Source organism: Jaculus jaculus, chromosome 11 (genome assembly GCF_020740685.1).
Source record: "Jaculus jaculus isolate mJacJac1 chromosome 11, mJacJac1.mat.Y.cur, whole genome shotgun sequence".
NCBI lineage: Eukaryota > Metazoa > Chordata > Mammalia > Rodentia > Dipodidae > Jaculus > Jaculus jaculus.
Window position 1 is genome coordinate 16,600,326 of NC_059112.1, and position 16,448 is coordinate 16,616,773.

General features: G+C 45.6%; 1 protein-coding gene across 2 annotated transcripts in view; it reads right to left on the reverse strand.

Moving 5' to 3' along the window:
- The window catches only part of Spata18 (spermatogenesis associated 18), a 49,201-nt gene that overhangs the window by 16,335 nt on the left and 16,418 nt on the right, over positions 1–16,448 (reverse strand). For both annotated transcript variants that reach the window (XM_045130047.1, XM_045130046.1), the window contains exons 4-7: positions 14,103–14,218; positions 6,060–6,155; positions 3,406–3,609; positions 873–1,221 (exon numbers count right to left, since the gene is read on the reverse strand). In XM_045130047.1, the coding sequence (XP_044985982.1) occupies positions 873–1,221; positions 3,406–3,609; positions 6,060–6,155; positions 14,103–14,218 (765 nt within the window). The remainder of the gene's footprint in view (positions 1–872; positions 1,222–3,405; positions 3,610–6,059; positions 6,156–14,102; positions 14,219–16,448) is intronic.

Sequence of the window (16,448 nt, forward strand, 5' to 3'; positions counted from 1 at the left end):
TCCTCTGCTGGGGACCCACGGCATGCTGTGTCACCGGCCAGGATGTAGGAGAAAACCCCTCGTCCTCCAGTTTATACTAGACAAAGACTCCCTGAATATTTATCATGTGCCTATCAAGTTCAGTTTTGCAAGAAAGACCTGGTCTCTGTGCTTACAGCTGTACCCATGTCAGTGAGTCATTTTCTTTTTTTAATTATATAAACCAGGGCTTGGCAAGCCTTTTTCTATAAGTAATATAGTAAGTATAGTATATTTCTGTAAGTATAATAATAAATATCTCAGGCTTTATAGGGTACTCTCTCTGCCATGGGATTTTTTTCACACCCCTTAATAAAAATTTTTAAAAAAGCATTTGTACATTCTTAGGAATTAGGGAGCGTCCTAGAACCAAACCAAGCCCAGCTGTGGCCCATCAGTCATAACTTGCTGGGGTTTAGATAAGTGGATAAATCCAAGATTTCTGAAAAGTCTATTCTCATATTCCCGTTTTGTTTTGTCTTGTTTTTTCTTTTTTTCTTCATGTACATTCTCATGACAGGCTATTAGTGTCTCAGGGTGGCATCTCCCTCACAGAACAAACGTGTTCACTTTGGAAACCAAGGCTTAGACCTCTGCCTACATTTCATTCACCAGAAGTTGATACCTATGATTGCCTACGACTTACAGAAAGCCAATAAAAACATTTGTAACGAACAAGAGAAAGAAGAGAGAGAAAGGGTGGAGGGAGGGCACCAATGAGAACACTGGGGTCCCTCACCCAGTGACCTCAGGATGCACCAATCTTTCTGGTGGCACCATTCCCACCAAGGTGCTACCTCCCACTGCCCCCGGGGGTGGGGGTGGTCACAGGAAGTCTGCGGGGTCACGCTTACCACTGTGGCGATGTAGATGATCCTCTGCACGGTTTCCGCTTTGTCGATGCACGGCCGAAGCAGGCACTGCGCATCCAGGCGGGCCTGGGAATAGGCATCGCTGAACCGGGTCAGGAGGGCGGCCTTGCGGGCCCCGCTGGACAGCTTGCTGCGGTTGGGGGATGGACTCCTGACCTTGGCCACGGCCGTGGAAGGACTGACTGACCTGCTGCGGCTGCCGCTGCGGTTACGGCTGCCGCTGCGGCTGCCGCTGCGGCTGTGATTGCGGCTGTGATTGCGGCTGTGGCTGCGGCTGCGGCTGCGGCTCCTCCGGAGGCAAGGGCTCGGAGTCCGGCTCCTGGCCCCTGACCTGTGAGTGAGCCCAAATCAGTCGGGCCACACTGTGAACCTCTCTGTCCCTCCTGGACTTCCCTAGACTCGAGTTCTCCCCCCAACATAGTCCACAAATGACTCACAGGAGCCGTGGAGTCCCCCCATTATGGAGAGGTGCTGTCCCCCCGACTTGTCTATCCACTAAGTCCCATAGGAAGGGCGTGTTGTCCCCAGTGGCCCCATACATCGCTCAACAGCCAAACACACACCCCATATGTGTCTAGAAATTAGACTTCACAAAGCGCTTTCATTCATGTGCACCTAAATGTATCAATGGGCTGGAGACATGGCTTAATGGTTTAAGGCACTTGCCTTAGGTGCCTGCAAATCCTAAGGACCCAGGTTCGATTCCCCAGTAACCACATAAGCCAGTTGCACATGTATCTGGAGTTTGTTTGCAGTGGCTAGAGGACCTGGCATAACCATTCTCATTCTCTCTCTCTTCCCCCTATTTCTCCCCCCCCTTAAATAAACTAACTGTATCCTTTATGTCACCTTATGTGGCCAGTTGGCCATTTGTACAGAGAAGAACCCCAACTCTGAAAGATCAACAGGACTGTTCCAGAGTAACGCACCACCAGCTGGAGTCAGAAGACAAGTCATATTGGAACTTCTTAGCCTGCCCTTGATGTAATAACCCACACCACCCAGGTGCCTCGCCTAACCATGCGGTTTAAGCTGGGTTGCCGCCAAGAGCTAACTATCAGCCTACCAGGCTGGCCAGCCCAAAGGAAATGGGTTCTCCAAAAGCCAATTCTGACAGGAAAAAAAAAAAATCACAGGGAAAGCTAGAGCAGCCCGCAGCTGATGGGCAGGCTCTGGGAGGGGTGGAGAAGCCTTCCTTTGTGCGTGTGTGGATTCCTGCAGTGCACGTATTCCCCTGTGGTCGGGAGGCACAGGCCCTTGGGAGCAGGACAACACAGTCAGGGCACAGCCCCGTACATGGAGAACAGGAGTTCGAGTAAGGAAATGCAGAGGCTTCAAGAGGACATATGCTGCCTTGTCCTCACTTAATACTGCCCCAATAGCCTGCCTTCCGCTCTGGCCTTGAGTAGGAATGCATTTCACATGAACACTTAGCCTACAAACTGCCACCAACAAAGAAACAGGAAAAGATCTGTATGGCACATGCTTGTAATCTCAGCACTCAGGAAGCTGAAGCAGGAGGATCAAAAAGTTGAGGCTGGGCTGGAGACAGTTGGCTTAGCAGTTAAGGCACTTGCCTGTGACGCCTAAAGACCCAGGTTCGATTCCCCAGCACCCACGTAAGCCAGATGCACAAGTTGACACATGCATATGGAGTTCGTTTGCAATGCTAGAGGCCCTGGTATGCCCATGCTTTCTCTCTCTATCTGCTTCTCTTTCTCTCTCTCTCAAATAAATAAATAAAATATTTTTAAAAATTGAGGCCAACTGAGGCTACATAGTGAATTCCAGGCCAGCCTGGGCTACAAACTGAGATTGTCTCCAAAGAAAGAAAGAAAAGAAAAGAAAGAAAGGTGACATGCAGCAAAATGGACAGGTATTTCCAAACAGAGGATTGCTAGGCCTCAGAGAGAAAGACCCTTATTTTATGGAACATTCTGTTCATCATGGGTGCCGCCTCAGACGGCCAGCTTACATAAATCTAGTCTCAAGGCCAAGGTGCTTCCTTCCACATCTCTCTGCCAGCCAGAGGAGCAATCAGGAGTTGTTCTCACTGGCTATAGAAAATACAGTTGAAGAAACGAGGACTGGAGGGATGGCTTAGCAGTTAAGGTATTTGCCTGCAAAGTCAAAGGACCCAGGTTCAATTCCCCAGGATCGCGTAAGCCAGATGCACAAGGGGGTGCACACATCTGAAGTCCATTTGCAGTGGCTGGAGGCCCTGGTGCACCCATTCTCTCTCCCTCTCTCTCTCTCCCTCCCTCCCTCCCTCCCTCCCTCCCTCCCTCCCTCCCTCTTTCTCTGTCAAATAAATAAAGATACATAAATTTTTAAAAAAGAAGAAAGTACAGTTGAAGAAACGAACTCTTTTGTAAGTTAAAGCTTCCCAGACCCTTGGGGTTTCACTTTGTCATCCTTGCCACACCACTCAGCACTAAGTCAGAAAAAAAGTGAAGAGAGGAAAAAGCAAGAAAGAAAACAGCGTAGCAGAAAGCCCCGTGGGAAACGGTCAGACCTTCCTTTCCCCAAAGTCAGGACCGCTATCTCGTCTTTCAGGTTCCGGAGCTGCTTCTCATAGTCCGACTTCACCTCCGCGTTCTTCTGCTCCGAGGTCCTCTTGGCTGTCCGCTGGTCTGATTTAGGACGATCGGAGCGCTCCGCGCGCCTAGACTCATAGCCCCGGTGGCGGGCGTCCTCCTGAGCTTGAAGGCACTTAAGCCTGAACAGCGATGAAAGAGAGAAGAGAGGGCGGTGAGGAGGGCAAAAGGGAAAGATAGGGAAAGGAATGGAAAAGAAAGAGGAAGGAGAGAAGAGAAGGGGAAAGAGGGAGGGAAAAAGAAAAAAAGAAGGAAGGAGGGAGGGAAGATGGAAGGAAGGAGGGAGGGAGGGAAGGAAGGAAGGTTGGAAGAAAGGATGGAAGGAGTGAGGGAAGAAAGGAAGGAGGAGAGAGGGAAGTAGGGAAAGAAGGGGAGAGAGGAGGGAAGGAAGGAATGAGGGAGGGAAGAAAGGAAGGAGGGAGGAAGGTAAAGAAGGGAGAGAGGAAGGAAGGAAGGAGGGTGGGAAGGAAGAAAGGAGGAAGAAAGGAGAGAAGGAAAGAAGGAAGAAGGAAGGAAGGAAGGAAGAAGGAAGGAAGGAAGGAAGGGGGAAAGGATGGAAGGAAGGAAGAAAGAAGGAAGAGAGGGAGGGAGGGAGAGTGAGTGCTAAGCAACAGCTGGCACTCTTACCATCAGGGGTTACTGAACACACTACTGTCCACGCAGAAACACTAATGGAAATACATGTGAACAAACAAAGCTTAGCATGCGCAGAATGGCCAGTGCACATGTGCAGTGAAAGATATTTGCGTAGCGCCGTGAGGAACCATAGAGTGGATGTATCCGGTGTTCTATGCTGGGCTCACCTTGACTGCAGAGGATTGTGAGGACATTTGACTCTCAAAGCTTAAAAAGCTGATCTAACCGGACGTGGGGGTGCACGCCTTTCATCCCAGCACTCGGGAGGCAGAGGTGGAGGAATGCTGTGAGTTCAAGGCCACCCTGAGACTACATTGTGAATTCCAGGTCAGCCTGGGCTAGAGTGAAACCCTACCTTGGAAAACAAAAACAAACAAGCCCACCCCAAAAGCTGATCTAAAATATATTTCCCTCTCCTCACTAGCTCTCCAATTCTGTGAACAAACATGCGGAAAGTCAGGTACATGTGTGCCTATGACAATAATGTAGCATTAAAAAGAGGAATAAAAAAGCTTTAGAAATAACATTGACCCCCCCCTCATTGAAATCCAAAGATATATTGTTAACCATAAAACAAAAGCAAAAGTCCTAAGAACATTGGTTTGAGGTGAAAGGTGAGAGGAGAGATTGCGAAGGGCGTAGAGAAATTCACAACAGGGAATGGCAGAGAACAGGATCGAGGCTATGGGAAATCTGCACGCGATATGCTCGGTGAATTTGGTGGACAAGGTGTTAATAAAAGATGAAAACGAGGAAAGGGAAGATAGAAGTGGAAAACAGAAGCAGATTCTCAGATAAGAGTTGAGTGTTCCTGAAAAAATTAAAACTAGAACATGTGTGAAAACTTTCCACAGGTATTTCTCTTCGTGTGTGTGCGTGCACGGGTGTGTATGAAATATATTTTCCACTTTCTCCTTTGACAGGGAAGTGGGAGCCAATATTAAGGACCAAGAAAACCATAACCTTAAAGGACCTATGCTCATTTTTCCCTTCTAGAAATTGATCTTTAGGAAATAACCTGAAATCTAAATCCAACATTTATCACATTTATTACCATTTACCTCAATGATGTTTCCAGTAAATACTCAACATGAATCTTAATGTACAATATTTATATTATATAATATAAAATTTTTATTATTTATTGTATAAATATATCTAAGTTATTTAATGAATGATCATATATTACATAAATATAATATGTTTAATATTTATATAAAATTATATATGTTAATATAAATATATTTATTGTATAAATATAATATATATTATAAATAATATAAAATAGGTTTTTAACTTGTGATGGTTAACTTTGATTGTCAACATAACTGGATTATATTATTATAACATAATAATTTAAACACTAAACATAGTGGTAAATGATGAAAACATCTAAGTTGTACAGAATTTTTTTATAAGTGGTAAAGAAAAAAATATAAAATGAAAAAGTAGGGCCTAAAACCTTAAATACTTTTTTCAGTATTCACCATTTCTTTTTGTTGAGGTTTTTTGTTTTGTTTTTGTTTGTTAGTTTTTCAAGGTAGGGTCTCACTGTGGCTTAGACCTGGAATTCACTATGTAGTCTCAGGGTGGCCTCGAACTCTCGGCGATCCTCCTACCTCTGCCTCCCAAGTGCTGGGATTAAAGGCGTGCGCCACTACGCCAGGCGCTTCACCATGTTTTAATACGTTGACTGGAAGAAATAACAAACGCTGACAGGAACATGCACTAGAAGTATGTGAGTCCTTTTAGATTCCTGCATACCATGATATATTTTAGAACTGTTCTGCAGTGAGAAAATACATAAATCACTAATAAAAACACTGCTGCCCTTTCTCTGTAATTGGGAACGCTCTTGTACTATCATAAAACACCAAAAAGTTTGACTCCGTCCTTCATCAGGTGATGCAATAATCCTATCATATTTTCCCCTTACTGCTTTTTCAGCTGATTTATTTCCTCCTCTGCAGCCAAGAGGGATATCGTTGATCTGTTCTTGGTGCCTTCAAGAGTCTGTCCGCTTTCAGCCAGACTGTAAGAGAAATCAGTAACTGAAACCAGACCTTGCAAATTGGCAGACTTTCCAAATCAAGACATAGGTTCTCTAGGGAACTTTTTGACATATGATATGAATCCAACATAAACAAAATCAAACTATAAGACATCTGCACTTAGTCAGCTAATATTGCAAATAGTGCAGTGAATTTATGTACCAAGAACACATGCGAGCATCATTTGCTTAGTCCAACATTAGGAAAGTACAGAGCCACTACCCATAAAATACCCTGAGATAATATTAACATTAGAACACACAGGACAAAGAAACCTACTTAATTCATTCGGCTCAAACCTTCTAATTCATCTACTGCTAACAGGCAATATCCACACATACCCTGTCTATATATAATATCTCCATTTCTGTGTGACATGTCAATCCTATCCTCACTACTTCTTTTCCCCCCAGGATTCCTTAATAAAAAAAAATACTACTTGCATATTATGATGAATAATTTTATTTGTTTGGTTTTTTGAGGTAGGGTCTCACTCTAGCCCAGGCTGACCTAGAATTCACTACATAGTCTTAGGGTGTCCTCAAACTCACAGAGATCCTCCTACTTCTGCCTCCCGAGTGCTGGGATTAAAGGTGTGCGCCAGCACGCCCGGCTGTGATGAATACTTTTAAATATCAACTTGATTTTGTATTAAGAAACACTTAGGGCATTCGTGAAGCACAACCTTTGAGGGTATTTTCTGAAGGTATTTCCAAGTGTAAGGGAAGACCTGCTTTAACCTGCTTTAAGGGAAAAAGGAGAAAGCTGATTCAATGCTTGTCTTCTCCTTTTCCTGTCTCCTGACCTGTGGGAGATAGAGCAAGCAGCCTCCAAGAGCCACGGACAGAAGCTAATCCCACCACTCTGTCTTCCCCCCTTGTGATGGACTGTCAGTGAGTCAGAGTGGGCAGTGCATAAAGCTATGTAGGTGAAGTCCAGGTTGCAATGGAAACACCAAGACATTGGAAGTAACCAGAAACACGGGGCATGTGCCAAGTAAAGCTGCAGGACTCGCGTGGAGGCAGCACAAGAGAGAGGCTGTAAAGCTGGGTGTGGTGACACACTCCTTTAATGCCAGCACTTGGGAGGCCGAGGTAGGAGGATTGCCTTGAGTTCATGGCTGCCCCTGAGGCTGTAGAGTGAACTCCAGGTCAGCCTGGGCTAGAGCGAGATGTTATCTTGAAAAAGAGAGAGAGAAGCTGTAAATGCCACAGGCAACAGAGCCGAGAGCAGGGCTGTCCAAAGCCACTGGCCTCCAGATGATGCCACCAAGAGCCACATGAGATATGAAGCTTCAGGATTTGATACTGGCAGTCCTAGACCTTTGTCATGGCTTTGACACAATCTTTCCTTGCTGTACCCTGACCCTTCTCTTGACTCTCAGAGAAGATGTAGAACTTGAGCTTTTGAAAAAATGTGAGAATTCTCAAGACTTTAGCAACTCTTAGAGATGGACTAAATGCATGCGTCTTTTGAGATCCACATGAGGCTATAGGAACAGGGGTGGAATACTATGGTTTAAAGTGATGTGTCTGGCTGTCATGTTAACCAGGGAGTGAACTTGTGATGGTTAATTTTCACTGTCAACATGATTGGATTAAGGAACACCTAGGGCATGAGGAAAGCACACTTTTGTAGATGGGTGCCTTTTGAGGGTGTTTACTGAAAGGGTTAACTGAAGGGTAACACCCATCCTGACTGTGGGCGGTGACACCCCATCCCATGGTCTGGGATACTGAACTGGATAAAAATTTTGAAAAAGGAGGGGCTGGAGAGATAGCTCATCAGTTAAAGGCACTTGCTTGCAAAACCTGATGACCCAGGTTCAGTCCTCCAGTACCCACATAAAGCCACAAAGTGGTGCATGCCTCTGGAATTCATGTGCAGTGGCTGGAGGCCTTAGTGTGCCCATTCTCTCTCTCTCTCTCTCTCTCTCTCTCTCTCTCGTATGTCTGTCTCTCTCAAATAAATAAATGAAAATACCTTTTAAAAATGAAGGAAAACATGGCTAGAGAGATGGCCTAGCAAATAAGGCACTTGCCTGCCAAGCCTAAGGACCCACGTTTGACTCTCCAGATCCCATGTAAGCCAGATGCACAAAGGTGAGGCAAGCACAAGGTGGTCACACGTGCCCACCAGGTGGCGTAAGCGTCTGGAGTTCGATTTCAGTGTCTGAGGCCCTGGCTCGCCAATTCTCTCTCTCTCGCTCTCTAAAATTAAAATAAATTAATTAATAAATAAATACAGAAAGGGAGAAAGTCAGATGAGCACCAGGATTCCCATTTCTCGACTCCCTGATCCGCCAAGCAACATGCAAACAGCCCGTTGGGTCCACAGACACTGCTTCTCATCAGGCATTTGGTGGCAGCAATGAGGAGGGTAATTCCCAATGACCCTCGGTGGAAAACAGCTCTCACGATCACCCCTGGCTTCCTAGTTTGTCTTAGCTTCCTGCCTCTGGCTTCCACCACTGATGGAACACAGTAGCAGTTGAACAAGAAAGAAAGCAGAAAAGCCAGCAGGAAGTCAAGTGCTCCAGGCAAGAGACAGACGCTTGAACTAGGGCCGTGGAGGTGTAATTCAAAGACAATGACATGGTGCAACGATTTGGGAGCACACTCCACCGAACATTCCAGCGGATTGGGTCACAAAAGATGAGAAAAAGGTTGATTCATAACCAAAGCCCAGGCATAAAAATCTAACCTTTTATTGCTTCTGCTCTGGGAGTCTGTCAAACCCGGGGCAGACCTGTTTCTATTAGCCTTTGTGATGGTTTGAACGTGAAATGCCCCCCCCCCCATTGGCTGTGGTGTCTAAACACTTGGTCCTCAGCTGGTGGCAATGTCTTGGGAGGCTGCGGGACCGTTGAGACACACGGCCTGGTGAGCAGAAGTGGGTCGCTAGGAGGCGGCTTTGAAGGTGACAGCCACTTCCAGTTCTGGCCACAGTTCTCTGTTTCCTGTGTGTTGATGCAATTTGCCCTGCTTCCTTATCCTCCACGTGCCAAGAGTAAGAGCCGGTTCCGCCGACAGGCACTTCCCACCCTGACGGAGTGACCTCCAAACGTGAGCCAACACAGCCCTCCCCCCCCCTTCAGTTGCTTCTGTCGGGGATTTTGCTACAGTGGTGAGGAAAGTAAATGAGCATGATCTTTTATTGCTGGGATTTGCATGTTTGGACCTGAGGAATCAGGGAACTGGTCTCCACAGAGTTAGACAGAGGAGGGAACCTTTCTGAGTAAGCCACTCATTCCATAGCAGGCAACACCCTGGTCTTTTTTTTTTTTTTTTTAATTTTTATTTATTTATTTGAGAGCGACAGACACAGAGAGAAAGACAGATAGAGGGAGAGAGAGAGAATGGGCGCACCAGGACTTCCAGCCTCTGCAAATGAACTCCAGACGCGTGCGCCCCCTTGTGCATCTGGCTAACGTGGGACCTGGGGAACCGAGCCTCGAACCGGGGTCCTTAGGCTTCACAGGCAAGCGCTTAACCGCTAAGCCATCTCTCCAGCCCAACACCCTGGTCTTAATGTACATGCTGGTAAAATAAGACTCCTTCCGTTGGGATACCTTAAATTAAAAAAAAAAAAAAGGAAAAGGAATAAGGGGGCTGGCGACATGGCTAAGCAGTTAAGGTGCTTGCCTGCTGTGAAGCCTAAGGGCCCAGGTTCAATTCCCCAGGACCCACATAAGCCAGATCCATAAGGTGGTGCATGTGTCTGGAGCTCATTTCCAGTCACTGGAGTACCTGGCACACCCATTCTCTCTCTCTCTACCTACCTCTTCCCCTCTATCTCTCTCTCAGATAAATAATAAATAAATAAAATAATTTTTTTCTAAAAAAAAGGAATAAGAACCACAGGCGGGTTAAACAGAATAAAACTAAGAAAGGCAGAGAACGTAGCCAGCATCATCATGTATATAATTCTCAAATAGTCCTGGGAAGAAAGCAAGTGTGCAAAGAGAGAGAACACACTTGGAAATGATAGAGCAAGGAAGTCAAAAGTTATATGGGAGGGTGCATGGGCATTCGGGTACTGCTGTTACAAATTCTCTACATTTCACATGGTTGTCAAATAGTTTTTTTTTAATTATATACGTGAGCGTGTGCACGTTCAAGTGCATGTGTGAGGGGGTGGGGTGCCCATGCACCCTTAGGTGTCAACCACAGGACCACCCACATTCTCCTTGAGACGAGGTCTCTCATTGGCCTAGAGCGCCCCGCTGAGGCTAGATTAGCTGACCATCGAGCTCCCATCTCTGACTCCCTAGCTCTGTGATTACAGGCACATGCCCTGTGTTTCCATGGGTCCCGGGAGTGAAACTCGGGTCTTCATGCTTGCAAGGCAAGCACTGTAGAAGCTGAGCTATCTCTCCAGCCCAGAGAATTCTTGTTTCTCTTACTGTGTATACTCACTAGGTTTCCCGGTCCCTGGTGCCCCCTATGGGTAAACACTGGAGCCGGGTAACACAACAGGGAAGGGGGAAATCCTGGCTCCCATCTGACACGCATGAAGAACCAGCAAATTCTCACAGCCCTGCCTCATAAGCACAGGCAACGCAGCACCCTCGTCACCTGCAGCGGCTAATGTGGCAGGTGACCCAACTAGACCCGGGACCTTTGAGCGACCGAGTGATGCCGGCACCTTCAGAGGCAGACCAGCATCAGTGTTGCCGCCAAGTACCCGTTCCTTTATTTCCAGCTAAGCCTTCATGGTACAAGCTGAACACGCCCAGAAGCATTTCTGCCCATCACTTTAACCTTTTCCATATGGACTCCATGGCTGTGAGCTAGACACGCCTAACTTTTCTGATTAAATTCTGACCTTCGGCTAAGCATGCTCAGGAATCTACTCCCAACTGAGCGTGATTAAAGACGGGCTGGCTCCGTTATGAATATGCATAGGCTCTCTGAATAAAATCTCCATGCTTCTTTTGTGCAAGGTGAGCATGGCTTTGGAAATGACTCCCATGCCTGCTGCAGGGAAGAAATCTCTCTCCACTCTTTTCATCTCTCGTCTAGGCTTATTTTTAGTTTCTCTTTGTGGGCACCAAGATGTGAACCCACAGCGTTCAGTCACAAACTCGCCACACCTGACACTGAGGCCCCAGATGGAACCAAGACCAGCAAAGAAAAGGCAAAGAGGGTGGCACTTAAATGCTTCCTCTGCAGCAGCAACAGGCACCCCAGCCCTAGATGCCCAAGGAAGGATGGGCAAGACAGAATGAGCCCTGGGAGACCACAAGCCAGCTCAGAAGAGAGGTGTGTCCTTGGAATTACAGCATGCTTTTACACAAAGGACTACAATAAACCAGAAAAGGCCATGCTACCTACAGGTAGCAAATTAAAGGATCAGTTGACATGGGTTTGAGACACATTGGAGAACATCAGAGGAATTCTATTTTTCGTGTGTTCTAGCTGTACACTTTTTTTTTTCCCTGAGGCAAGCCCAAAAGACTGGCCTTTTATGTTTTGTTTTGTTTTTTGTTTTTTTTTTTAATTTATTTATTTGAGAGCGACAGACACAGAGAGAAAGACAGATAGAGGGAGAGAGAGAGAATGGGCGCGCCAGGGCTTCCAGCCTGTGCAAACAAACTCCAGACGCGTGCGCCCCCTTGTGCATCTGGCTAATGTGGGTCCTGGGGAACCGAGCCTCGAACCGGGGTCCTCAGGCTTCACAGGCAAGCGCTTAACCGCTAAGCCATCTCTCCAGCCCGTTTTGTTTTGTTTTTAATGTGAGAGATGAAGAGAGTATGAGAGAGTGAGTGAGACTTGGCACACCAGGGCCTTCAACCGCTGCAATCGAACTCCAGACATGTGCATCCCCTTGTGCACATGCGCGACCTTGCATGCTTGCATCGCTGTGCGTCTGGCTTGTGTGGGACCCGGAGAGAAGAACAGGAGTCCTCACGTGCCTTACAAAGCCATCTCTCCAGCCCTAGCTGTACATTTTGACTGCTGCCTGTTTACAATGGTTCCAATTAGAAAAATGAAGAGCTGTCATGCCCTCCGAGGCTCAGGGGACATTGCAGAAAAGTAGATGGGAAGAATGTGTGAGCTGGAGGAAGGGGAGGGGTGCTTTGACATGTTGTCTTCCAGACATGAAGTGGCTATTGCAGTTATGATCTCACAGCAACTGACATTACCTGAGCAAGACCTACCTACTGTTGAGTCCATCAACATATCATGGATGATGGATGGGGGCAAATTAAAAGAAAAAAAAAAAGATGTCAGAATAAAAGAAGGACTAGTTTAGTTGGAAAGGTGAAAGGATTCAGTGGGAGGGGGATAGGAAAGAGGGGCCAAAGAAGGTAATGGGAGAGGATTACGATCACAATGCATTATGTACATGTATGATAATTGTCAATAGAAAGATTTTTTTTTTCAAATATCAAGAATACCAATAGAGAAAACAAAATTTCAAAACAGAAAAGTGGTTGGCTGTGTGGGGAGGAACGTACTCAAACAAAGAAACCTTCTAAAGTAAAATAGACCAAGATGCTGACACCGTGAGGTCAGACAGGATTCTTGCCTTACATTTAATTTTTTTATTTTACTTTTTAGAACTTTTTTGGTTATTTTTATTTATTTATTTGAGAGCAACAGACAGAGAGAGAGAGAGAAAGAGAGAGAATGGGCGCACCAGGGCCTCCAGCCTCTGCAAACGAACTCCAGACACGTGTGCCCCCTTATGCATCTGGCTAACGTGGGTCCTGGGGAATCGAGCCTCGAACCAGGGTCCTCAGGCTTTACAGGCAAGCGCTTAACCGCTAAGCCATCTCTCCAGCCCACATTTAATTTGTTATACACATTTGAGAAGGAAATTTGGACTATTTTTATGATCAAGCAAAACTAAATAGGATTTTTCTGGGGGGAAGAAAAGAAATCTCATCAGAGGACAAGGCAGATAGCCACACGCTATGGTGTCACAGGTCTCAATTGGTTAACATGGTCTTCCTTGGTCTTCTGCTCATGTCAGGGACGCTATTGGCACTGAAGGTTGATGGTTCTTACTAAACAGGATGAATGTCATTTCAGGCCCCTGTGTCTGTCTTCCTCAAGTTCAAACCCAATGTCTGAAACTTCTGTGCAATGATTCCCAAAGCCTAAGCTGACTCTATCGAAATCGTGCATCTGTTATCTGTTGTTGCCTGGTATTACCTAACTTAATAATATATTTTAGGGAGGCTAGCTACATGGCTTAGCAGTGAAGGCGCTTGCTTATACAACCTGATGGTCCAGGTTCGACTCCTCAGTACCCACATAAAGCTAGATGTACAAAGTGACACAAGTGTCTAGGGTTTGTTTGCAGGGTCAGGGGGCCCTAGTATATCCATTCATATTCTCTCTCTCTCTCTCTCTCCTCTCCCCCCCTCCTCCTCCTTACAAATAAGTAAAAATACTAACTATATATACATATATATTATACCTAATTATTTCATCATCTTGACTAGTTTATTCTTTTTTTACAATGCTCTCTGTCAGGCACGCATGGTCCCCTAAGAGTATAATAAATAGATGACAAAAGACAATGCTTAACTTTCATCTTTTTCTCAATTTTCCTCTTTACTTCATCTTTTACCCTCCTCAATCTTTTCCATTCTAATTATTTTCTCCCAACTGATAGATTTTTTTTTTCACCTAACCATCTTTGCGTGTTTATAACTATGAGTTGATGGGCATGCGGAGAAGGAGGGTTCTCCACAGAGCTAGCCCAGAAACCTAGAAGGATGGGTGGTACATATCCTATCCCCAATCTCAGACGATGGCTCTCCATTCTCCCCACCCCCATCTCTCTCTCACATACACATTACTTATTTGCATATGCCCTTATTTTACACGAACCGTTATTCTCCTTCTAAAGGTAAAACCTAATTAAATTTAAAACCATTCTCTTTGAAGACAGATAACTTGCATCCCTCTTACTCGTCTTGACCCTGGCTGCGTGAGGAATAGTTTTCCTTCAAGTCATTGTCGTATTGTTGCTGTTGGTCCCAATCCCGAGGACCAGACTCCTTGTATTTCTCCCTCTCAAACGTGTTCTGCAAAGATGCAAAAATCAGAAATAAAAATCTGGACATACAGTGGCATGAATGAGGGCTGCAGAGATGGCTTAGAAGTTAAGGCATTCGTCTGCGAAGCCTAAGGACCCCTGTTTGATTCCCCAGGACCCAGGTAAGCCAGATGCCCAAGGGGGTGCATGTATCTGGAGTTCATTTGGTTAGAGGATCTGGTGCGCCCATTCTCTCTCTCTCTCTTTCTTTGCCTCTTTCTCTCTCCTTCTCAAGCACTCACTCTCTCTCTCTCTCTCTCTCTCTCTCTCTCTCTCTCTCTCTCTCTCAAATAAATTAAAAAAAAAACTTTAAAAGGGTTTAAATGGCATAAACAAATTACAAAAACACATTATGCTGCTCCAAAGAGGCCACATACAAAAGAGGATATGAAGCACATGTTCCATTGGCCTGAAGTTCTACAGCCATTGCTGGGTGGGGGAGGGGAGCACAAGGAAAGTTCTGGAGTGATGGAGATGTTTTCTCTTTCAGTTAGGTGTAAGTCCCATGGGTTTATTCACTTGTCAAAATTCATCAGCCAGTGGGTTTGACTGTATATAAATTACACTTTGGTGTTTATTCTTTACTTTTTTTTTTAACTTGAGAGACAAGGAGATGAAGGAGGTACAGTATGAGCCCTCCAGGGCCTCTTGCTGCCACAAATGAACTTCAGACACATGCACCGCTTTGTGTGTATCTGGCTTTATGTGGGTACTGGGGCATCACACCCAGGCGGATAGGCTTTGCAAGCAAGTACCTTGAACCACTGAGCTATCTATCCAGTCCTGTACCTTGATTGATTTATTTATTTATTTATTTATTTATTTATTTTATTTATTTTTTTTTTACAAAACGACTCTAACACATCATTATATATCTTAACATCACCCAAGGGAGTAAAAAAATCTCAGACCCATAAAAAAACCCTTGATGGGGGAGAATGAGCAATGACAAATGGCCCCTCTATAATTTGTAACATGTGCGAGACCCTTTGCAAGACTTGTTTTGGTGGGAGGGGTGAGGTAGAGTCTTTCTCTAGCCCAGGCTGACCTGGAATTCTCTATGTAGTCTCAGGGTGGCCTCAAACTTATGATGATCCTCCTACTTTTGCCTCTCAAGTGCTGGGATTAAAAGAATGCGCCACCATGCCCAGCTGCAAGATTCCTTTTGTTGTTGTTGTTGTGTTGTGTTGTGTTGTGTTGTGTTGTGTTGTTTTTCGAGGTAGGGTTTTACTCTAGCTCAAGCTAGCCTGGAATATACTATGTAGTCTCAGAGTGGCCTTGATCTCATGACTATCCTCATACCTCTGCCTCCCAAATGCTTGGATTAAAGATGTGTGCCACCATGCCCAGCTTAAAATAATTTATTTTTTATTTACAAAAAGAGAAAGAGAGAGAACTGGCACACCAGGGCCTCTTGCCACTGCAAACTTCAGGCATATACACTACTTTGTACCTCTGGCCTCACGTGGGTAGTGGGGAATCAAACCTGGGCCATCAGGCTTTATAAGCAAGTGTCTTCAATCAATAAGCCATCTCTCCAGCCCCCAAAGTTTTTGTTTATTTGGTTGGTTTTTCAAGGTAGGGTCTCACTCTACTCCAGGCTGACCTGGAATTCACTCTGTAGTCTCAGGATGGCCTCGAACTCACGGCAATCCTCCTACCTCTGCCTCCCCAGTGCTGGGATTAGAGGTGGGCGCCACCACGTCCAGCTTCCAGGTTGTTTTGTTTGTTTTGTTTTGTTTTTTAATGCTTACAACACTTATTTATCACAATGACCATACGATCCATATAATTAAGTCAGCAAAATTATTGTCCCCATTTGGCCAATCAGGAAGACGTAGAAGTTTAGACCCTCTCCAGGCTTGTGGGAGAGGGCCTGAGTTTTGCCCAGTTTGGTTGCTGCTGAAGCAGGAGCCCTTTGGCCATGGCCTTGTAAGAGCCTCTTGCTCAGAACAGTCTAATCTAGGTACTTTGGTTATAGCAAGGAACCGCTGAGAGCCCATTTGACCATCTGGAAGTAACATAACTGTTTTTCTCCAGGGTTCATGTACTGAAAGCTTGGTCTATAGTGTGGCTGGGTAAAAAGTGGTGGGGACCCTTTAAGAGGTGGGGTCTAAACCGGGCGTGGTGGCACAGCCTTTAATCCCAGCACTGGAGGCAGTGGTAGGAAGATCTCTGTAAATTCAAGGCCGGGCTGAGACTACATAGTGAATTCCAGG